Raw genomic sequence first — 25,050 nt, forward strand, 5'->3', positions numbered from 1 at the left:
TATTTAAAAAAAAATTTTTTTTTTTAAAAAGGCACCGAACTCCAAACTTTCGCAATGAAAACCAGCATATCGCCCTCTATTCTCGATAGCTCTTGAATATAGGGCCGTTAACATCCAGTTTGTCACTTGCTTTTCTACCTCCTCTGAGAGTGAAGTGGCCAGGGCAGTTGCCGTTCTTATTCTTTCTGCTTTCACATCTTCATCCTCATCACCAGGTTCTTCTGGATTGGGTTGAGCACCTCTACTCTGGGGGGAAATTCTGTGGACAAAACGAAATGTAGGACAGAGGTTTCTTCGTTATGAATGATATCCTTCAGTCAGCAGCTCTGTGATCGTGCCATTGTCCTTTCTTTCAGTAAACTGGTGATGATGATCATGGCCCTGTGAATACACTGCTTCCGCTTTCCCCAAGAGCTCCCATCCCCGTGGCCAGAATTGCTCCCTTCATGCCCTCCATGCTGTTGCCCGTCTTCCAGTTAGAATCTCTGACCCGTGCCAAATGTGCTGACAAATAACTGCTGCTGCTTTCAAAATCAGGTCACCTACATCTTCTCTGTTGACTCTGGGCCCAACTTAAGGACACCTGACATTTGCTTCAGCATCTTTTACTGTCCGCCCTTCCTAGAGCTCTTCTAGAAGGTCCCTGTTATGAAACACTCTGGGCTACATTCCTCAACCAACTCCATCCCACCTCCTCTGTTCAAGGACACGTGATCACCTGAGAGGAGAGACTGGCATATCTGAGTACTCATTACATTCCGGAGGAATTGAAAACTTCCCTCCGCCGGTGAGTGGCAGAGAGTCCTGTTTCCAGGCCGTAAGTCAGCAATCCAGTGACCATCGTGAAAATCAGCCTGCTGTGTACGTTGTCAATATAAACCCACGCCACCGGGTCAGTAGCGCGGCCGCTACGTAGGAAGGTTCAGATATGATACTAAGTTCGAAATTAAGTTTTCTCCCAACCTGAAAACAGGATCCCTTCGCGTTGTTTTCTTTCCCCATTTCGCTTCCATGCATCTCAGGAGAAACACCAGTATCAACGTCTGAAAGTAGGGCTAGGAGCAAAGAACAGCGGTTACACGTCGGCCTGAGTTCACAAATATTATTTAAGCGTCTGAATTAAATTGGTGGCCTTTGTCTTCAGGTAAAATACAGGTGAATCATTCTTACAAATCCGGGGAGAAGGCCGGCTGTCCGGTGACCATCCAGCTCCGTGCCGCCTTTCTGCTCACAACCCACATCCTGGCTGTCAGCCGAGTTTATCTGCTCTACCTTCAAAATCACCCAGAACCCAACTGCTTCTCACTCCTGCCTGTGCTGCTCCCCTCCAGGGTCCAGGCCACCATGATTTCTTATCGTGATATTACAACACCTTGCTCCCTGGTCCCCTTCTCCTTCTCCTCCCCTTGCTCCCAAAATCTATGCTCAACACAATAACTAGAACTACTCTTTTACAACGTAAGTCTATAAATAAAAACAAAAAAACACAGGGTGCCTGGGTGGCTCAGTCGGTTAAGCACCTGCCTCTTATTGTAGCTCAGGTCATGATCTCATAGGTTTATGGGTTTGAGCCCCGCATCGCACTTTGTATTAGCAGCACAGAGCCTGCTTGGGATTTTCTCTCTCTTCCTCGCTCTCTACCCCTCTCCCACTCACACTGTCTCTGTCTCTCTCAAAACAAATAAACTTGAAAACAATAAAAGAAACTAAAACATAAGTTCAATCATATTGCTTTGCTTAAAGCCCTCCAATGAGTCCTCAGTTACTCAAAGAAAAGGTAGTCCTTAGAGTGACCCAGAATGCTCTGTGTCAGCTCTTTCTGTCCTCTTTGCACTTTACCCTGTGACCTCTGAGATCTTCTCTTGTACCCTTCTCTCCTTGGTCACTCTGCCACAATCACACTGGCCTCCTTGCTTACCCTGGGACAAGCCAGGGTCCCTCGTGCCCCTATCACAGGAATGCTCTTCCCCAAGCTCTCCCTACAGCCTGCTTTCTTGCCCCACCTCCGATCTTTAGTTCTCACTCAGGCCTTTCCTGACTACCCATTGGACACAATATATACTATTTATTTTAGTTTATTATCTGGCTTCTCCAACCAGAATATAAACTCTACAGGGGCAGGGACTTCTGTCCAGTTTTGCTTCTATGTCTGGAAAAGTAATGACACGTTGTATCCAGAGACTGTAGCTTTCTTCAGCCCAAGCATACCAACAAAATCATCTTTCCCTTTCATTTTTATTATTTAACGTTGCCCTTTTTATCTCTAATTCAAAGGACTTAAGTTACATTGAACCTGTGTTTCTAACAAGCTCTCTCAAACTTGGAGGTGGCATAAACAGGATAAATAAACATGAAAAGTTAATTTTATATTAAATTCTGGACTTACCCAGTCCACTCAGGCATATAAAAACTAACTCATGATTTGGATTCATGTCTGAATTATCTTATTCTGAGACTGTATCCAAAGGGCTTTCAAAGCTGGTACCCGTCAGATAAAACCAAATAGTTATTGTAGTAAATGGTAACTATAAAAAAAATAGGTAAAGAGGTAGAAAGGCCTTCTTACTATTAGGCATACTAGAAGATCCACTCCACTCAGATCAAAATGGTGGTCCTGATTGTCTGAATGGTACGCCTGGGCTCTCTGCAAAGACAGAAAGAAAAAGAGCTAAGTGGAAATTCATCAGCTTTATGATTTGCATTTAAATAATGAAATTCCAATAAACCAACCAACCAACCAACCAATCTATAAAATGAAATTCCACAAATTGCATATTTTCAATGCAAGCATCAAGCTTGAGCCCTCTGTGTGCACTGGTGACAAATATTCCACTGCAGGGAAGAGAGGGGACCCCTACTCAATGCTGTCTCCCAGTGAACAGGTGACCTGTGTCTGTTCTCTTTTCCAATCTTTTGTTGTTGTTGTTGTTGTTGTTGTTGTTTAATTTTTTGTTTTCACATTTGCTTCAGGTCTACTGAAGGCATCACAGAGAGAGGATCCTTGTGAAAAATAATAGGGATTGACAATATTTGTCCCAAATGCCCCTCAAGAGCCTTTTCTGGGCCCCCTCCTACCCTGATGGTGACTTTCCACCATAATAGTTAGCCACATCATGCTATTCTTCCTTCATCAGTCAGTACGTTCAGAAAGTAGCTCATTCCTCCTAAATAATGTATGACAGATATAAGTTAGTGTGGTTCACTCGGCAGGTCTGCTTATATTTTAGGGGATTGCTTTAAGCAAAGGAAGGGATTTCCAATTGAGAATTCTAAGTGTTCTTCAATCAATGGAAAAGTGCTTCTGCAGACAGAGGGCTTTCCAGGGGCCCCAAGAACACGAGGGATTAGGGCAGCTTTCTCTACTTTCTTGGAAGTATCATCCAGGATGATGGATGTGAGGCCCTAAAGGCATCTTCCTGGCTGAGCCATCCAGCACATCTATCTCCTCGTGCACTTCTTTCCATTTGAATCCCACTTTCTTTAATGCCTCCTGGTCTTTCCTGTTTCAGTGCCTTTGCCTCCCTCCACAGAACATGCTTACCTTCTGCCCCCCTCTCCTGCTAATTAATTCTGACTCATTCTTCAGGATCCTGTGGAAGCATTGCTTCCCCCAGAAGAATCATCTGACTCTCTAGATCATGTCAGCTGTGCTTTGTATCTTGCCCTTGGCACTTTGCCCTTCTCTTTTGGAACTTTTAAGCCTTTTGCACTGAGTCGTTTCACCAAGTGAATGGTGAAAGGATGAATTGTGCTATCTTGCTCATCAGGTGTCCCCAGTGACCCGCACAGTACCTGACACAGAATACTGTTTCCCAAAGACAAGCACAGGGTCCAACACAGACCACTGGTTAATGTGTATTTTCGAATGAATAAATGACCCTGTATATGGTTTTATCCTCACAATGGATAATGAATACCTATTAAACTAGGCAATGGTTTTCAATCTGGCATTAGATTTGAATAGCATTTGACAATGCTTATGTTTTGCAAAGTGCATATGGCAAAACTTTATTGAGGTTAATTTTTCATGCCAAGAAATTCACCCACTTTAAGTATACAATTCAAGGATTTTCAGTAAATTTACAGAGTTGGGAGAGCATCACCACAATTCACCTTAGTAACATTTTCATCACCCCAAAGAGATACCTCATTTGCATTTGCTATCAAACCCCATTCCCAACCCAACCCAACCCCAGGAAACCACTAGCCTGCGTTCTGTCTTTACGGAATTGGGGCAAAGCACTTTAATGGGCTGCATATTCAAAATTAATGACATATTAATGGTTAATATTTCTTACCTCTGCCAAAAAAGCTAGAAATTCACCCATGGTGGATGAAGGAATTAATATCATGCTGGCAATCAAGACAGGTAAGGTGAAGTGATTCATTACAAGGGTGTCAAACATAATGGTTGAGGTCTACAAGGCAAGTGAAGATATATTACAGGTCAGACATATACAGTCCATTGATATTGGGGAAAATATTTAAAATGTAAATGTTATCATCTATATCAGAATTTCCCCACATACAGATTTACCACTTTCAGATGGAGAAGGGAAGGGAGGGGTTTTAGTTAATGAGAATAAACATGACTGTGAGCTCCCCAACAGAAACATTTTACATAAAAACCTGGAGATTAAGGCAAAGACTTCCTGAGAGTGCATTAAGTGCAGTCTAAGACAATAAGATAAAGAGAGAAATCACCCTTTTGCAGCTAAGGTAACAATATTGTGAATGTATAAAAACCTGCATAAGATGAGAAGCTATATGGGTAGTTACTTTGTTTTATTTTTTTATTTTAAAAAGTTTTTGTAATGTTTTGTTTATTTTTGAAGGAGAGAGAGACGGAGTGTGAGTTGGGGAGGGGCAGAGAGAGAGGAAGACACAGAATCCGAAGCAGGCTCCAGGCTCCGAGCTGTCAGCACAGAGCCCGACGCGGGGCGCAAACTCACGAGTCTTGAGATCATGACCTGAGCTGAAGTCTGATGCTTAACCGACTGAGCCACCCAGGGTCCCCTATGGGTAGTTATTTTAAAAAGTCCATACTGCCTCCTACCTAGACTAATGCTTTCTCAATGTCATTCCTGCTCCATTTACGCCCCATTCCAAACAGATAATTTTATCTGCATTTTGATTACACTGATTGATTTTGAGACTCTGTATTTTGATTACAATGGACTTATTTGCTTTCAAAATACTGGTAAATGTGGGATGAGGGATAAAGATGATTTTTCATTGTTCTGTTTTAAGGATCAGTTTATTAGTCCACAGTTGTATTGAGCACTATTTTGAACCTTTTCTGGATCTTATTAGTGTGAGAATTATCATAAAAATAGTAAAAGTTGTAGCTATTAAATTCGCTGAATATCACACAAACCCCAGGCATTAAGAACTTGGCATGCATTGTTTGTTTTAATGCTCACAACACCATAATGTGGTCATTCTTGCTATCCCTTCCTTGTATGGGAAATCCAGGGTTTGGAGACCATAACTAACATCCCCAAGATCACACAGTCAGTCAGTGACAAAATCGGAATTCAAAACCCTATGTGTGTGTGATGCCTAAGTCTTTATGTCAGAAAACTATACTGTTTAGTGGGTTACATAAGGGAATGTTGAATGGCTACTCAGTGAATTTAGAGTTTGGGGGGAATGGATAATCTACACATAAAAAACAATTGGGAATACAACTAAAGAAGTTGTAATCAAGGGTTCAGTAAGAGCACAATAAGCATTTTAGATGGCAAATTCAAAAAAATGTTCTCATTTTACAACCAATAAGCTAAGACTCAGTGTGCCAAGAAGAGAGGTTACCTCTCTTCTTGGGCTGACATCATGGGCACCATCATGGGCTGACAGGTGCTTCCTTATTAGACAGGGACCTAAGATACCCATGAGGTACCACACCCTGTGGGCTATGAGAATCCACTGGACTCCAGAAACAAATTGACAGCTGACTGTGGCTTCACTCAGTGATGGAGAGGCCTCACCTACACTGTCCTTGCAAATATACCCAAGATCGCAAAAGGACAGCTGCACTGCCCATGGTCCGATACGTTTCTATATATGATCTGTGAGTGATAATGAATGACCTGGCGTGGTTTAAATGGATACTAACTGCGTCGTGCAAGATCGGTTCTCGCAACACACGCTGCCTCAACACATATTTCAAATAAAATGATAAGTTCTTTGTACCAGGCACAAAGGTATTGCAAAACAGCTTGAGGTCTGTGCGAAGATGGACGGTGCATGGCAAATCAAAGAGTTACGCCCAAATCCAGATGCTGATCAGAACAGACTTTAAATTAATATTGTCAACCTTGCTGCTACCTCATACCTTGTGACATGTGTAATGATGTGCGTGAGGTTGGAGGCGTCAATTTTATTCTTGAGTCGCCAATAGTTTGTGTGTGACCTGGAAACAAGCGACTCATTTTCCCTCCTCTAGAAAATGAGGCGAATGATACCAGATAACGAATTTTTTTTTTTTTAAATCTGACGTTCCAATATTCCATAAGTATGTAGCTTCTTTTCACTGATAGAAAAATAAAATGTTAGAGACCAACACACTGAAATAGATACAGATGAGAAAGGAAAAGGGAAAATAATCAGAAAGTATAAACCTGTATTATACTGGAATACTAGAGTAAATATATATTTTTTACATCTTGAACAAAGAAATCTTTATTTTCCAAAATTTACTTTGCCTCTGCAATACTGCCTCATCTAATTTTACTCTGTAATAATTCAAAAATAGTTGGCAGCAAAGGAAAAAGCTACCCAATCATATGTAAATATATTTCTATTTGAAAAACAGTGTTTTAGAGCTGCGTGTTCAATTATCTGCTATAGCCCTTTATTTACTAGTTGGTTCATATCACAGTGTGAACGTCTTAACCATCACGTTATTCCACAATCCTAATAGGACAGGTGATTTGCATTAGCATGACTTTGCTTAGAAAGAGCAGAGTCAAATTTCTTCATTCGTTCACTTATTCACTTGCGGCTGAAAAATTATGCAAAAGAATTTATATGACAATGCGGAATCTATTTTGCCTTCTACCATGTTTTGAAGGAAATTTGCCTTCACGAGACTTTCATTATTTATATCTTCCCCGCTCCCTAAGCCAAGCAGTGAGAGCTATTGTTCTGGCAGATTCTGGTGTATCGAGTCTGGAAAGCCTTCATATTCTGTTGAACTGATACCCTTTGGGGGCACCTGGGTGGCTCAGGCGGCTGCGTGTCCAACTTCGGCTCAGGTCACGATCTCTCGGTCTGTGAGTTCGAGCCCCGCATCGGGCTCTGTGCCGACAGCTCAGAGCCCGGAGCCCGTTTCAGTTTCTGTGTCTCCCTCTCTCTCTGCCCCTCCCCCGCTCATGCTCTGTCTCTCTCTCTGTCAAAAATTAAAAAAAAAGAAAGAAAGAAAAAAAAAAGAAATGATACCCTTCGAAATCCTAGAACTTGGCTGACAAAATTTTGTCCACATTTTCAGCAACCTTGGGCATTCAGTAATCTTTCATTCATATTGACCAATAAGTTCTCTGGCGTAGGTACAAAAACATCTCCAATCTTGGAAATTATTAGCATCTGAGGTTCAAGGATACCTTCTTGAAGCCCGTAGAAATGGACTGTGACATTTGACAGTACAGTCCATTTCTGCTGACAAATGCTACAAAGCCATTTTTTGTCCTAATGTCACCAGGAAGCCCTGTATTCTGAAGAACCCATAAACTCAATAGTAGCACCTTGCACTTCCAGTCTTCTGTAAGGTTCTCCAGAAACGCTAGTCAAGGGGTTGTACGTGACTTCTTCAGGAAGGTCACTGACTCGGAAACATGTAACATTTCCTCTCCTTTCTACAGTGTAATCGAAAGGTATTACTTTTTTCCCATTTCTCAAGGCAAAGGTGACCATATCTAACGTGACAGTGAAAGTTTAAAAAATAACTGTCTCTCTATCAATAGGTTTGTACGTGTACTTACGATAAAGAAGCAAAATGACCAAAGGCCACTATTTTTTCTCCTCTTGCGAAAAATAAACGATATCACATACGTCAAGAAGACCAGCGAAGCTGCATAACCAAGCGTAATCACAGCCTGAAGATAATACAAACAGTATCAGGGTCAAACCCTGAAGTATTAACCGAGGGAAAAATTAAATTACAAATTTTTTAAAATGTCTTATTGCACATGCACTTTGAATTTTTTTTTGGTTTTAGTTGATGACAAAATGAAAATGTGTCTGTCTTCCTTATAGAAAATATCAAGCGTTATACTTTATAAGATATCGTCTATATGGTGTGTCACTTACCAGGGCAAACACAATTCGACTTGTGATATAAATGCTTGTTATGTTTGCGATGTAGAAAATTAAATACATTGAAAGGAGAAGAAAAACGAAGAGGCTAATATCCACCAGTGCCTGCCCACACCAGTAGGCAGAAGGGTAGAGGCCAGAGATCCACAGCTGGGACTTAGCTCTCCTCTGATGAGAAAACAGGAGATACACAGATTCAGTTGAAATCCAAATCCAAAACAAACACACTGGGGGAGATTTTAAAGATAAATGGAATCAAGTCATTGTAGATCTTCTAATAATTTAATTATGCACATACTATTTAGAACCCGAGGTCTAAAGAGCCAATTCCATAATGGCAGCCATTGTGAAAACATGTTTTATTTTATAGGTTAGATTCCCACTTTAACACATGCCTAATGAATAGAAAAGCAGATCTCAGGGGCGCCTGGGTGGCGCAGTCGGTTAAGCGTCCGACTTCAGCCAGGTCACGATCTCGCGGTCCGTGAGTTCGAGCCCCGCGTCGGGCTCTGGGCTGATGGTCAGAGCCTGGAGCCTGTTTCCGATTCTGTGTCTCCCTCTCTCTCTGCCCCTCCCCCGTTCATGCTCTGTCTCTCTCTGTCCCAACAATAAATAAACGTTGGAAAAAAAAAAAAATTAAAAAAAAAAAAAAAAAAAAAAGCAGATCTCATAATGATCAAGGCATAGGCCTCCTTCAAGAGAGATATTGTTCTGTGACCTGAAGGACAATACCCATTACCCAAGTATGTTCTGGGAGTTCCAGGCTCAGAATAGGGATGGTGATTCAAAGTTCATCTGTCCCATTGGCTAAATCTGATTTAACTGTTTTGCTGTGAATCACAGACAGGAACAAATACAAATACAACCACAAATTTTATCTTTGTAAAATGTAAAGTCAAATATAATTCAGGGCCCACTTCAGGGTCTACACCAAAAAGAATTGAAAGCAGGGTCTCAAAGAGATATCTGTGTCTATTGCAGTAGAAAGGGGACGTAAGTCTTCAATCTGGTCCTCAGTGTGAATATCAACGATTTCTTCCTTTTCCTTGGGAAATAACGCAGTCGAAAGTTGTATAATAATCCCCTTTGAAAGTTTACATTAATTTGAGTCCCTGTAAAATTATTGCATTTTTCCTGAAATTTTGAAGTAAAAGATACTTTGTGTTTTGGAACTAAACTTTCTGACTTGATAGAAATAACGCTTAACTATACTATCTAAATTAAATGCATGTTTATATGTTTTCCTCACAGGGAAACATTTTGAACACACACCATTTAAAACACAATTTCTGAAGTCCCCGCAGTTCCCCCCACCCCCCTTTCTTACTTTGTAATCGCTGACACTGCTCATGGAGATGTAAGGGGACATGCTGCACACCACCCAAAATAAGAACATGGAACCTTCTGGCAGCCCAATCGAGAATAACACGTAATTCTGCAAATGTAAAAAAGGCACTTTAAACTGGTGAATGTTTAAAAAAAAAAAGAAAGGAACAAACGCTAATTATCATCCAGAATACGCTTTTCGAAGTCTTAGAAAATCAAAATAAAAGTGTATGCCTAGTTCAGCAACATCTATGCATGAAGGTGGGAGGGGAAACGATGTCCGATCATTTAACGTGAGGCTTCACCTTCTAGAAGAAAACAAGAAGCAAAATATAACTCAGGATCCACGTCAGGGTGTACATCGAAAAGAATGAAAGCAGGGGTCTCTAAGAGAGATCTGCCCACACATGTTCATAGCAACACTATCCATAATAGCCAAGACGTGGAAGTAACCCAAATGTCCATCAAACAGAGGAAGGAATAAACACTGTGGAGTATATATACATACAGTGGAATATTATCCAGCCTTTAAAAGGAAGGACATCTTGTCACATGTTACAACATGGATGAATTTTGAGGACATTACTCTAAGGGAAATAAGCCAGTCACGAAAAACTAAATGCTACATGATTGTCCTTATATCAGGTATCAAAAGTAGCAACAAATTAATAGAAACAGAAAGGAGGACGATGATTAGCAGGGCCTGGGGGAAGGGGAAAATGGGCTGCTCTTGTTTGATGGGGATGAAGTTTTAGTTCTGCAAGACGAAGAAGTTCTGGAGATCTGTTTCACAATAATGCAAATAGACTTAACACTACTGAACTACACACTTAAACATGGCTAAGGTGACGAGTTTTATGTTATGTGGTTTGGCCACGATACCAAAAATAATCATTTGGGAATTACGATCCTGGAAACACAGATTATTCCGTTCTGAGTCGCACGTCTTTCCCAGCAAACCCGGTGATAGATGTGTGAAGACACCAGCGTCTAGTCAGATGTATTCTGAAGATGAAGATGGCCCTTCGTGCCACCAAGACAGTGGGCCAGGAGATGAACTTTGAGTCGCCGTCCCCAAACCAGTGTCTGCCTGGGGCTGGGTCTATGCTCAGGCAGGGTACAGGCCTGCCTCTTGGGTATAATGACAGTTCAGTGGTGCGGTAGGCTAACTCAAAATAATTCTACCACTCTCCACTTTACTTAAGGCTTGAGGGGCTTTGCCCATCCGTTCAAATATTTCACCAGGTGGGAAAATGCCTCACTGTTTTCATAAGAACGGCCGAGAGAAGAGAGGTATGTGCCACTGGGGAGGCCTAGGAGAGGAACCTTGGGGCCTTGTCTATTCTGATCCTGAATAAACAAGTAATGACATTTAGAAACTAAAAGATCAAGAGGGGATAACATCTATCTCTTTCTACTGCCAGTTGATTCTACTTTCTGGAGCGTTCCCTTCAGACCACCCTACTCTTGCACTGTGCTGGCTCTCACAGTTAGTGGTGGCTTCACTCATAGATGCATGTGTCCATCGTTGGCCTCTCAAGTATATTCTGTCCATCTTCTCTTTGCACGTACCCCCAGCACCACTAACGCAGAGAAGCCAAAACTGAATTCAACCCCTTTGTCACAAAATGGGCTTCCCCTTTTGATGGCTCCATTTTTTTTTTTTGAGAGAGAGAGAGATAAAGAGCAGAAGTGGTTGGGGGATGGGCAGAGAGAGAGGGAGAGACAGAATCTCAAGCAGACTCCAGGTCCACAGCACCCGGGGCTCGATCTTACAACTGTGAGATCATGACCTGAGCCGAAATCAAGAGTCAGATGTTTAACCGACTGATCGGTGGCTCCATTTCGAATCCTGTTTTTTGTGCTTCCAGTCTCCTGGCTTGAAATAGTTTGAGTCAGCTCTTAAGAGATCCCTCTTGAGTATCAAAGTCTGACCAGAAAACCATTACCACCTTCAGTACTTAGAAAGAAAATAATCATGCACTGGTTACATGGGTGGACAGAGCAGAGAAGCCAACAAGGATGATAAAGCAAGAAGACACCGTCACTTCTGGGCTGGAGGGGCAAAGGAAGGAAGCAATGTGACTGGAGACTGGACCCCCTGCTGCAGGGTCCTCTTGCTCTCCCACTACTGCTTCCTATTGTCCAAATCCAGGCTATAGCCAGCTGACAAGGAGCCGCGGAAATGTAGCCTGTGCACATCAGATACCCCTGGGATGCAGAGCAACTATGGGTTGACGAAGGAATTAATCAGGAGGCAGATAGCCCAAGAACTGGTTGATTCTCCTTCAGATCCAGCTACTATCCATTTAGTCAATGGGGGTCCACCAACAAATTATATGAGACTTGCAAGATTCTAAAGCTGTTTTACAAGTGTTCTTGATTTCTGATTTAGCGTACACACACATACACACACACACACACACACACACACCCTCACTCACACTCTCTCCAATACACTTCTGCAATCAAATCTGTATCTTTGCAGGAGATTCTCTAGACTATGACAAAGTCTTGAAAAGTTCCCCCATGAGCACTCCCTGATAATAACAAGAAAACAAATTGTTATTTTGTTAGATACGATGTTTAAAATGTTAGGACAAAAAAAACCACTTTAGGATTAACAATCAATTATGAACATCTAAAAGCTAAAGAGGGAACACACTGGTTGCTTGCCAAATTCCTAATTGTTCAGAATGAGTAAATCCAATACTTACAAAAGGATATGGGCTTCTCTCAATTCGAATATTTTGTGTAGAATTAAACATTCGAAGTAGTCCGTTGCTAACAATATTGACGAGAATAGGAAAACAGTGCAGCCTCAAGGTATTGCACACAACTGAAAATCTATAATCCTTCGAATAAAACAAAGACAAAGTAACGCTAATTCCAAATCACTAAAGAACAACAAAAACGCTTTCATACTAATATTCTCAATACGGTTGGCCCTTGAACGACACGCGTTTAACCTACACAGTTTACTTACACGAGAATTTTTTTCCGATAAATATAATACAGTAGTGTGAGTGTGTTTTCTCTCCCTTATGACTTTCTGAGTAACATTGTCTTTTCTCTAGCTTACCTTATTGCGAGAACACAATATATAATACATAGAACACACAAAGTATGTGCTAATCGACTGTTTATCTTATCAGTTAGGTTCTGGTCAACAGTAGGCTCTAAGGAGATAAATTTTTAGGGAGTCAAAAGTTATACATGGATATTTGATTGTGCAGGGGCTTGGTTCCCCTAACACCCATGTTGTTTAAGGGTCAACTGTACATAAAAACATCTTTAGGGTAGTTAGGCATTGAATGGGATTCCTTAAAGTCATGGTTGGTGATTATAAGGTCTAACATTTTATTGAATCCGAATAATGCAATTACATTTAGCTACTTTCATATGTAGAAATCATCTAATTCCAAAGTTAAGATAGGAAATGTTTTACAAAAGCTCACTTACATTTCACAGTTTATTCAGTAATGATCCCCAAATGCTTTTAAATCAAGTTGAGTGTACTAGCTGGGTTGACGCCGTTTTTTAAAACAGTTAAGAATGTAGCGCTTCGTTTTTGTCTTTTTTTTTCATGAAAGTAAAAGCAAGAGACAAGAGGCAAACATACCTTTTGTTTACCAGAAACTATGATAGCTCCGTTGTATGACAGGTCACCAGTGCCATTTCTGTTTGCAAAGTCATCTACTTCCAAAAGTATATTCTGATGCTTCAGTGACTGTATAAAATCTTCAATGTTTGACTCTAGTATGAAATCAATAACAGAAGCCCACAGAACGCAAGAACATACATGTCAAGTCTTTCAAATAAACCACAACACAATTTAAAGTCAATACGTACACAACATTATGTGAAGGCATGTCTCTTTGGGCATCACGATAATAAGATTAGCCCACTCTACTGTTTCTTATTTATCAAATCTTGTGCTGCGATGACTTAGCTTTACAATTCTTTTTAGGGCAAGTTAACATGTAACTATTAAAACAAGATTATTTTATGACTCTTGGCTAAAAAAAATACACTTGAACTCAATAATTTGTGGAAATACAATCAGTACTTCAGATGAGCCAGCCTAAAATGGCCAATAATAATAATAATAATACTTCCCTCTCTGCCTTATTCTTCAAAAAACAGAAAAGTAAATATATACTATGTGTATGTTAACATATACGTATATTTTATGTACATGGCTATTACCTATATATATTATATATTTCAGGAGTACATATTATATTTTAAATTATGTAAATTAAGATCTATTTTATGTAATATATTAATATATATTAAATATGTATAAATATAAAATATGTTAATATGCTTTTAATAAATAAATAAATAAAAATAAAATTATATATGTGTGTGTGTGTGTATATATATATATATATATATATGTCAGAAATGAAAAGAGTGCCACTATCAGACCAAAGTTTTTGATATGCCCCTAAAGAAGAAAGCAGATGAGATTTGTTTGACAGAGAAAAACCCACAGCCTATTTCCACTATAAAGGAAACACCAATTTCCAGGATATCTAAACTCAGAGTGGACAAATTCAAGGGGGCAAAGAGGTCTCTGAAGCCACAGTCATGCTCATTAACCGGTCAACCCCACCTGAAACAAAGTGCCCACAGTCCTCTCCCATGTTCCACACGGAACAGCTGTCCCCAGGAGACAAGTCCCCAGATTTACTTGTTAAGAGATATTATTTGGGGAAAATCGCAGGGCAAGATTGAAAGTAACTCCAGACAATTAAAAGGACAGGATGGAATGGAAAAAGAAACAAGGGGGGACTCTCATTTTTTGCTCATTTGGACTTTGAAATGGAGTTCACACTGGGACTTAGAAGGGGTTCTGGGATCAGAAAATTCATCTGGGTCAAGCCCCAGATGAATTAGGCTTCCCACCAGGTGGGAAAGGAAACGTGTACATAGAAAATAAGCTTTCCATGCATCCTGAGAGTGTGACACTCAATTTCCACAGTCACCTAAGGAAGGAAACCTTAATGGTTACCCACATTCACTTAGGCAAACAGGGCTTCTTTGATTTAAAGATGAACATCTTACCAAGAAGCATCGTATTTTGAGAAAAGAGGAACAAGACGGCATAGAAGCCTCAAACTTAAATCACAAAACACCTCACAACTGAGTCCAGGGAAGGAAAATAAAACAAGTTAATCCAAGTATATTGCTCTTAGAACAACTGGAGAGGAAGCTTTACACACGAGATAACAATAGACTGAAAGACAAAAATGAATAGGCTGGCAGTCGTAGCCTGAAAATTTCTGGATCTTAGAAATAAAATATACACCAGTAGCAAGACTTCCCATTTTAAGGCAGCAGAGTGAATAAAATTTACTTTCTAAAACCAAAATTGAAAAGAGAATGAGAAACAGAAATTAAAAGGCCACCTTTGTTTAAAGAGGAGAACCTATAACCCCAGGTCACAGACATATATGAATATTGGAATGGACTGGGTTACTCATCAAGAGAGGACTCCTATGCTGAGTGTGCGCGCGCGTGTGTGTGTGTGTGTGTGTGTGTGTGTGTGTGTGTGTGTTTGACATCTTAGGCAGAAACAAAAGCTTCCTCAAAGTTAAATAAGAAGTTAGACAAAACCAATTACCCATAATATAGAATAAATAAGAGCCTGGGTACCATGCTGTCTTCAGGAATCTTCCTAGATCCTATTGGAGGGGCATAGGGTATAAAAGTGTTTCTTTTCATGTCAATCAGTGTGTATAATATTTATGGAACAGGCTAGGCTGCTGCAACGAAGAGATTTCAAATAGAGTGGTTCAATCAATACATAAGTTTATTTCCCTCTCACATAATAGCTTGGGGTAGTCGGGGAGGCAGGTAGTTCTTCTTGAACTAGGTTAACTAGTGACCCACATTCTTTCTGTCTTATCCCACCATCACTATCATCTCCAAAATCAGAGCAAATATGAATAGTTCCTCAGCTGTTTTCTATAAATGAAGTCTAAGTGCACATTTTCTTGTCTTACGATTTGGTTTTTTTCCCCTCTCCATAAAAATAACTCAGTTCTGGATTAAAGTCTTATGTTTCTCTTCACCTGTGTTATTGATGATCAACAAGCTGGTACGAGGGTCTTCGGGGGGTTGTCCAGGAGTGAGGAAATACAGCTCAGGTTTAAATTCCCAATCACTCTTTTGAAATAATATGGCATAAAGTATCTTTTCCACAACCAGCGGGAACACTGCAATTCCAAATACCAAGAGTCTACCAATAAAGAAAAAATAACCATGTATCTGTAGCAATTTCATTTGCCGCCAGATATTCCACAAATATTTGTTGGGTACCAACTCTATGCCAGCCATGATTACGGCCGCTAAAATTTTGAAAGTCAGACCTTAGCATGCCACACGGTACAAAAAGGTGTTGCTGTATAAACACCAGGCTGTCAAACCATAAAAAATTAAACAGACCTATGTATAAGGCCAATCAAGTGCTGCCATGCATGCATTTCTACTGCTGTCAGTAAAATGAAATGTTGTATTTATCCATTTTCTGGCAGGAATGTTGGGTACCATGTTCTAGTTTTAAATTCTCTTCTGACTCAACCCTCTCTTGAAACTCACTAACAAAACTGCGGTGCTCTGATACTCACAAGGTCAAAAGCTCTTTCTTTCCATGTTTTAACTTCAAGAAACGGAGCCGTGCTATCGCGCAAATCTGCATTTTCCAGAGGCCCAAGTCGCTCATATTCTTCCGCGTTTCAGGGAGAGAAGACCAAGCTGGCTCTATGTCACGTAGGCTTTCTGTGTCTCTTATCACCTCTGCTTGTTCAAAATCTATATGCACGCACACACACACACAACACATTATTAATGCCATCCTTGGGCATCACAGTTTTCTGTTTTTAGTAACATTAAAAATTGTTTTATGATAGTTACAAAGGAAACAATATAAGAAACGAATTATATTTATGACATCCACATTCAATGAACTGAGTGATAAAATATAAGTAAATTCATACCCAAAAAAGCATTCGGTAAAGGGTGACCTCATTATGCCAAGCCTTTGATAAGGCATAGAAGGTTCCATTTGTAACAATATTCTGAGGGATCTCAAGAAATATTCTCCATAGAAATAACCAATCATTGATGCCTACATGTTGGCTAAGAAGTATCATGATTTGGGACCAATCGCTCAAGTGCTCTTAGGTGTAGTTTTCTCCTATGTAAAATGATGCCAATCGCATTTTTTTGGGAAAGGCTATTGTAGAAAGCTAATGTACTATATCCACACATTGATCCAATTTTCTGGCATAGCATCTCCATAAACGACTGCTTTTATTATTATCACCCATCAAAATACATAGGAGATGATCCTAGCATTTTCCCCATTAAGACCTTGGTGGAATTCTGTACACGGACAAGCTCAGAACAATTTTGGGGAGACATCTGCTCAGACTTCAAGACCTTGGTCAAGACGCTTTCACATCCTCAACATATCCAAGAAGCAGCGAGCGTCTGGGGCATGGGGGAAAACTGCTGACATGGGAAGCAAGTTGTCCGCAAAGGGAAATTTGGTATATTCCAAGAAGGGATCTGTGTTCAGTCCTAGTAATGATGTTAGAAAATAATGACAGCTGTTCCCAAACAGCAGAGTCAAATGTGGAATTATTCACATTCTTTAGTGTAAATCATGCATAAGACATTATCAAATACTAAATGAATACATGATTATTTGGAAACTGAGTTTCTGTTATTTATACAACGAATCTACCTTGTTCGATAGTTGATTTTCCTTCCAGTTTCATGAAGACGTCACTCAGAGTTGATGTGGAAACGTCATAACTCATCACACCCTGGTCAGAACACTTATCAAGATCACTGAAAAGGTCTAAGGCAACAGATGGGAATAGATACATTTTAAATACCACATTGATAACAAAACCCAGTAAACTAATGCTTATTTAGGAGATGATCCAGAATGTTGTTCAGAAAATATATGTCTTTGGATTATCACAGTAAGCAAAAGCAACATTTTATTAGAATGTTCTTCTCTGAAATGAGCATGTCAGAACTTTCCCCTCTATCCTCAAACCGTCTGTACTCTACCTTCTATTCTCAGCTCATGAATTCCAGAATACTTCTTTGAAGAAATACGAGCAATCAGAAAGAACATTATCTTCTCCCCTCTACACCACAAATCAATGTGTATTTCTACCCATATTCTGGGTCTTCATTCTGTATGGGTGGAAGACGTATAGCTGTTCCCACCAAGGCTACCTCTCTGACTTGTGTGCCCAATTCCATCCCATTCGGGCATCTTGAAGACTTCCTAAAGCAATCGTCTCCCCTTCTCTGGCCTGTATCATCAATTTCTCCTACATCTCCTGGGCCATCTCAAACAGCAAGCATAATGCTGTAAAGTCATCCAGGAAATAAAGACAAGTAACAACAACAACAAAAACCTAATCTCCTTCCCACTCCCCCACCCCCACCACACACGTGTACCCATGGCTCAAAGATTTGTCTACTATACCACCTTCAGTTTGTCACATCCTATTGAACTGAACTCCTCAAATCCAAATGCTACCCCTATCCTTCCACAGAAGCTGTTCTTTCCAAGGCCATCAGTGATTCCAATTTTTAAAGTCAATGGACAAAAGCTTTATTAAGAAATTATTTTACCTCTCCCTGCTCCACCTCTTTCTCTGTCTCTGTCTTGGTCCAGCTCAGTGACATTCACAGCTCTTGACTACTTCCTCTTTCGACAAACATTGTTCCCTTTGAGTCAGTAAAAATGTACATATTCTTTTGTTTTTCCTTCAAGTTCATGGGCGGGGGGGGGGGGGGGGGGCTCTTGATTTCCACCATTCTCTGACTCTTCCTCTACTCTGTCCTGAGGGCTCAGTCCGAGGTCACCTTCTCTTTCCATACACTCAAATCCAATCCCTTTGCATTAAATCCATCTGTATGCTAATGATTCCCAAGTTCAATTCTTACTTTGAGTGTTCTCTGATGTCCAATATCCTATAATCAAATGTATAGTCACTTGACCTCTCCCCTTTGAAGTCTAAAAGCATCTCAAAGCAAACTTGCTACAACAGAACGTCAATTCCTCCTTCTCATCCTATCCAACTGTCTCTCTCCTCATTTTACAATAAATGACACCACCTTCCACCTGGTGATTCAAACCAAAATTCTAGAAGTCCCGTTGGATTTTTCACTTTTCCTCATGCTCCACAGACTGGCCAACATCCAGATTCTTTGACTTTATCTCAAAATATGTTTCAGGGGTGCCTGACTCTTGGTCTTGGCTCAGGTCATGGCCTCACACTTCCTAAGTTCAAGCACTGATAGTGCAAAGCCTGTTTGGGATCCTCTCTCTCCCTCTCTCTCTGGCCCTGTCCTGCTCATGCTCTCTCTCTCTCTCTCAAAATAAATAAGTAAATAAACTTAAAATATATGTGTGTTTCAAATCCACCGACTTTTATCCATCTTTCAACCAGTACCATGGTAGCCCAATGATCATCATCTTTCACCCGTCACATGGCTGGTCTCCCAGTGTCTACTCTTCTTCCTCTATATCCAGAGTGCTCTTTTATAGCCCGAGAATGAAAATATAAGTCACATCACATCAATCCCCCATTTAACGACTTCCAGTGGTTTTTCAGTGCATTTAAAATAAAATTCAAACACCACATGACAACCTCTAAAGCTCTATATGAGCGAGCCTCTATCTACCCCTACAACCCTACCCATCCCCAGTTGCCAGTGTACTCCTGCACTCACTGCACTCCAACATCTCTTTCCCTCCTCTGCTTGGAATGCTTTTGATCATTTTCTTCTTTGGGACTTCTGACACTATATAAACCCCAGACTGACATTCGTCATCTTTGTAACCCATATGGCCTTGTTTCTTATTGTATTATAAAATTGTAACATAGCTTGGCTTATTGTGTGTGTCCACTTCTCCCCATCCAATGGAATGTAGGCTCTGTGAGGGTAGGGACTCCTATGTCTTATTTAATTCTGCATCACTAGTGCCTCGAGAAGTGTCTCTTCTTTAGTAGTTCCCAATAAATATGTATTATTTATCTCTTCCATATTTTGTACAGGACATATGTGTGCCATTGGACTTGCAGAGGCCGGGGACTCTGGTGTGACATGTTCTCATGGTGGCGTCAGCACATAACTCACTCTTCTCCTTCCCCAACCAAAACAGAAGGTAGGTTAGTTGTATCTCACTGGACGTTAGTCCCAGAACAGAATAACATAGTACAGCCTGGGGACGTGAGAACATCATCTTCCAGCTCCTACAAGGACACAGAGAGCTGCCTTATCTGGGGGGTGAGACTAAATCTGAATTCCTGAGTATTTGCTTAATAAGATCCAGTCACCCAAATGAGTCTGTGTAAATCAGCCCCGCAGAGAGTTAAACCTTTAATCAGCTAAATGTTCAAACAAAAGGGAAGCTGCTTAAATAAAAAAAGACTGAGATATATCTCCTCATTGTTAAGACAGGGAAAACTCTAGCACCCACCTCATAGAATAGTTGTGAGGACTCAATAGTTGATATGTCCAAAGCTAGTAGAATAGTGCCTGACCCGCAGTAAACATTGCAGAAAGAGTTAGTGATTATTAGAATTACTTATGGAACAAATCCTAGGTTGGGACTGCTACCCAACAGACAGAACCCAGGGGGAACACTTTTGTGGAACAAATAAACTACGGGTTTTTTTTTTCTTCCTGCAAAGTAAATCTATGCACAATTAAATTAAAATACAAAAGGGAATCTATAGCAGACACCCCGATACCCCACCCCTATCTCTTCTGTACTCACTTAGACGCAGTAAATCTGCGTATTAACACCTGTCTGATGGCATTTTTTTCTGGGCTCTGAAGTATGTTGAGTTCATGTTGAGCACAAGCCATATGGATTAGAAACGTTACGCTCCTGGAAGCAACCCTTCACTGATGAAGGATAGGGAGCGGTGAATAAACACCCCAGCTTTGTCACCCCTCTGGTGACATAACTCCGAGCCCCTTGCTCGTCGATTCATTTATTTATGCCAGTGATATTATATCTCACATTCTTATTGCAAACACCTACTCAATAATGCAAACTTCCCTAGCTTCCTTCCATTCCCTCTCTCATGTCCCATTTCCTGCTGGTGTTTCTAGACATCAATTACCAAACATATTGCACTAAAGTCTTCATCTCGAGTTCTGCTTTTCAGAGAAACCAAATCCAAATCCACTTAAATAATGAAAACTGTAAGAATGGGGTAAAGACTTGTTCCCAAATTTCATTCCACTATAATCGTACTAAAGTTACCTGGAAATTTATTTGTCCTTTCCACAGGCAAGGTATACACAAGCTTTTCTTTGTTTTCTGTTTTTAATTTAGCATCAGGGATGTAATGATTAATGAAGGATGTTATTTTTTCTGGATCACATATTTCATTTCTGTACAAACTAATATTTAAAAGAAAAGATCATTGATTTGTGTTTTCTCTACTGCTGTCACAAAAGAAGAGCTTTTATTGAATACCTAGCCTTTGAGTACCGCTTTACTTGGCTTTAGGGGACAAACGAAATGAGTAAAATAATAATAATCACAACAGAAGTAATAATAATAATAATAATAATACCATCAGTTTGACAAGTCTTATGACCTATACAGAGAAGGTGTATAAATTCAGAACAACTACAGATAGACAAACAAACACATGCTGTAATTGAAACTATACTTCCAGTAGGAAGAAAAGCAGAGCCAGGTGAGAACATTAGGCAGAAGGAATTGCTTAGGGAAAATAATTACTACACCAGACTGTGCAGGTATCGGGAATTAGTGACTAACAGAGAGGTTTGGCCTATGTGTGTGTTTTGTTTGGGCATAAGGTTTTTAGGTTTGGGTTTTTTTTTTTAATTCTTTTTACCTAGACACACTTTCTGGTTAGACACGGTACTCTTCCTCTCTGCCACCAGATTTATTCCCACGTTTGATACTAGCTTCTGAAACTATTTCATTTTGTGCCCAATGAAAGAATGAAACTATGTTCCAGGATTGTATGAACCAGCCGGGGGGAAGTGGAGGGTGGGAAGAAGACAGAGGCTGAGGATGCCTTTAGGATGCACAGAGCAGGTACCTGGAAAGTGGCCCAGCCCTCCTGGGAGCTGTCAGCCTGGGCTTCTAATCTTGCAATTTTGCATATCATTAGCATTACTGGAGATACAAGGAGACAGGAAAAACATTCGGGGAGCACTAGTCACTAGTTTGGCAAATACGGAGCACAAGGACAGTTGGCCCTCATAATGGTCTGCCTTTTTGATATACCAGCATTGAAAACATAGATATGCGTACATCCAATCTACCCCCAAAGTCTTTACCTTAAGTGATATCCAAGACCCCATTTTCTCTTCAAAAAGACAGAAGATCCTGCACACTTCAGTCTCCCATTGGACATGATCACTTTTCTATCTGATTAAAAAGAAGCAAGAAAGAAAGGATGTTGGGAGTCATTTTTTCCCTCACTAGAAAATACAGGTGAGGAACCAAAGCTCAGATTTCCAAAGGAAAAGTATTCCACAGGAAATGAATATATTGAATACGCCTTTAAAAATTTGAAATACCCATTAAAATTGATGCATTTAAAATGAGATTCTGAATTCTAGTCTATGTCTGTGCCCTCCAATAATTCTTGAAAAAAAAAATTCCCAGAAATTCCATTGGCCCATTTTCTATTCTGGAGGCCAAACAATAAGTGGATATGTTTCAACCCCACATATATCGATTTCAACGTTTAGACTCATTGAAAGCTAAAACAATCACGGTTTTTTTTCATGAGCGGTCATAATCCAGTCGGTGTGGAGTTCTATAGAGTATTAGACTCCCCAGACGGCCATGACACGGAAGGTTCGCCGAGGTCACGGGAGCACAACGCTTGCCCTAGAGATACACATTTCCCCAATTCTTTATCGTAATACTGAGATAACACCAACAATTACCAGCCAGGATGTCAGCCTCATCCATGAGATTGGTACTCAAGAGGATCACACGGCCTGCTTTGTGCTCCTTGAGGAAGCTCCACATTCGATGCCTTGAAAAGGGATCCAACCCAGCAGTTGGCTCATCTAAGAGCAAAATCTACAGAGGATGACAACGTATAAAATCTCTCTCTTCGGCGGTAACTATTTCCACATGGTAGCATGGAGAACAGTAAACAGCAAATAATAATAACTACCCAGCGTTTATGTTCCAGAATGCTTGCAATCGTAGTTTACCAGCAGAGTCTCTCTTGACACATTACAATGACACCTTTGCTACTTTTAGGGGTCAAAGGAGACCCCGACTTTTTACTAATATTCAGTCCACATTCCACGGCACGCATTGCCACACTTACTTGAGGATCTCCTAAAATGGCAATCCCAAAGGTCAGCTTTCTTTTCTGTCCTTCGCTTAAATGTTCAGCGAGGTTGTCCTGAATGTTTTGTATGTCCAGTTCTAATAAAATCCTTTGTACCTACGCAAGAAAACACACAACACTTAAAATCCAAGATGATGCGGACTATACGATTTTAACCGTCCACGACAGCAGTAGATCTGTATTTTTTACTAGGACCTCTTTGCCTAAATTTTGTTCCTGATAGGGTAGGTAAATCCCTGAGGGAAATTCTGTGGTCACGATTTAGCTTGGCAAATTTACCCTGTTAATCCAAGGCATGCTCCTTTACCTCTCGTTCTACCTCCTGTGGCCGAATCCCTTTTATTTTAGCAAACAGCCTGAGGTTTTCCTTCACCGTGAGGATGTCAAATTGAACATTGAATTGAGGACACACGCCAGTCATCTTTCTGATTTCCTCCAAGTCTTGTGTCTCAGAGGGATTTTTATTATAGATGGTAACTGATCCTAAACACAGAAGTTAAAAATAATTTAACATTGGGAAGAGAGAGTGTTTATTAATGCTTAAGGTCTTCTGCAGGAAGACATTGGCATTATGTCCACAAATATCTAAAATAATGACTTTGTAATTTATCAACAACTCTGGATTAACCTTAACATAAATATATGTTCAGGGTGGTCTCTATTTTCCCTGGAATATCACATAACAATGGAATAAGGATAATGCTTTTCACGAAAACCTGGGAAACATGAGATATATTCAAAATCATGGAGTCTGGCAAGCAATGTTAGATAAACAAACAGTATTTGCTCTTACACAGTCAAATTTAACCTTAAAATAAGAAAGGCAACATATGACCTCATTCTATCACTGCACATATTGCCTTTGAGAAATTTCTTTTTGCTCACCTTCTGTTGGAACAGACGATCCATTAAGGATGTTTAGTAATGAAGATTTGCCAGCTCCATTATGACCCAGAATTGCTGTGATTTGCCCTTCATATATGTCAAGGAGTAAGTCTGTTTTTAGAATAGAATATTGACATTAAAAATAAGAGGGCGTTAGAAAGGGCTTGGTTCTAAACATAGAACAAAAAATTAATTTTGGTTGGATATTCTCAAGTCTTTCAATAGTTTATTCAATATTCTCCTGGCTGCTAAAATAACATGCTTCCTGTACAGTATTTGGAAATACATACAACCACCTAAGAAGACCAAATTAATTACAATTTCAAATATTAACATTGGAACACAATTACTTCCATTGTATATGCATGTGCATATGTGAACATGTAAATATATATACAGATTTTGATCATATTCTGTATTCTTTTCTAGCCTACATTTCAAATATTAAATGATAAACATTTCTCATGACATTAATTACCTTTTAAAATATAACAACCAAAAATTATATTTTCCCCTGTTATAAATTTTCTATTCTTTCATTACAAACCTTTTGCACTTACAGGTCAGTAGAAGAAAGTCATTCACCTAAGAATCCTTTCCATTATTATTTTTTGTTTGTTTTCTCTACCACCAAGTGAAAACCACATTCTGTTTTGGAAAGTCTTTGGATGAAATTCTTAAGAATTTTATAATACATTAAGTCTAAAAGATCAGGGTCCTTCAGTTAAATTTGTGACCTACTTTCAGGCATTATTGAAATTAATTAACAACTGGGATGAATTCCAGTTCGTTCATTTTCTATCTGGATGACCTTGGATGAACTAAACACTATGAGGTTCACTTTACTCAACCATTAAATGTACTAGGAATAATAATTACATGTAAAGGGAAAATTCTTCCTATTGTAATCCAATCCATTAAAACACTCACTTATAATTCGTTTCAAAGATTCTAAAAGTCATTGGAAAAATAAGCTCCAATAGTTCAGAAAAATGAAAAGAATAGTAAGAAATTAGTCTTGGCCACATGATATTAAAATTATTAATGATTAAAATAATATGTTAGTATTGGAGAACTATAATAATTAAAGTAATATGTTAGTAATAGAGTA

At 39.8% G+C, this 25,050-nt stretch overlaps 1 protein-coding gene across 2 annotated transcripts in view; it reads right to left on the bottom strand.

Moving 5' to 3' along the window:
• ABCA6 (ATP binding cassette subfamily A member 6) overlaps positions 1-25,050 on the bottom strand; it is a 60,645-nt gene that overhangs the window by 10,959 nt on the left and 24,636 nt on the right. For both annotated transcript variants that reach the window (XM_045489554.1, XM_045489555.1), the window contains exons 12-29: positions 23,940-24,050; positions 23,362-23,537; positions 23,031-23,150; positions 22,636-22,774; positions 22,018-22,108; positions 20,963-21,102; positions 17,402-17,518; positions 16,281-16,464; positions 15,726-15,892; positions 13,265-13,398; positions 12,360-12,497; positions 9,644-9,751; positions 8,311-8,484; positions 7,983-8,096; positions 4,299-4,418; positions 2,567-2,644; positions 964-1,055; positions 139-259 (exon numbers count right to left, since the gene is read on the bottom strand). In XM_045489554.1, coding sequence (XP_045345510.1) covers positions 139-259; positions 964-1,055; positions 2,567-2,644; positions 4,299-4,418; positions 7,983-8,096; positions 8,311-8,484; positions 9,644-9,751; positions 12,360-12,497; positions 13,265-13,398; positions 15,726-15,892; positions 16,281-16,464; positions 17,402-17,518; positions 20,963-21,102; positions 22,018-22,108; positions 22,636-22,774; positions 23,031-23,150; positions 23,362-23,537; positions 23,940-24,050 — 2,324 coding nt within the window. The remainder of the gene's footprint in view (positions 1-138; positions 260-963; positions 1,056-2,566; positions 2,645-4,298; positions 4,419-7,982; positions 8,097-8,310; positions 8,485-9,643; positions 9,752-12,359; positions 12,498-13,264; positions 13,399-15,725; positions 15,893-16,280; positions 16,465-17,401; positions 17,519-20,962; positions 21,103-22,017; positions 22,109-22,635; positions 22,775-23,030; positions 23,151-23,361; positions 23,538-23,939; positions 24,051-25,050) is intronic.

Source organism: Leopardus geoffroyi, chromosome E1 (genome assembly GCF_018350155.1).
Source record: "Leopardus geoffroyi isolate Oge1 chromosome E1, O.geoffroyi_Oge1_pat1.0, whole genome shotgun sequence".
Taxonomy (NCBI): domain Eukaryota; kingdom Metazoa; phylum Chordata; class Mammalia; order Carnivora; family Felidae; genus Leopardus; species Leopardus geoffroyi.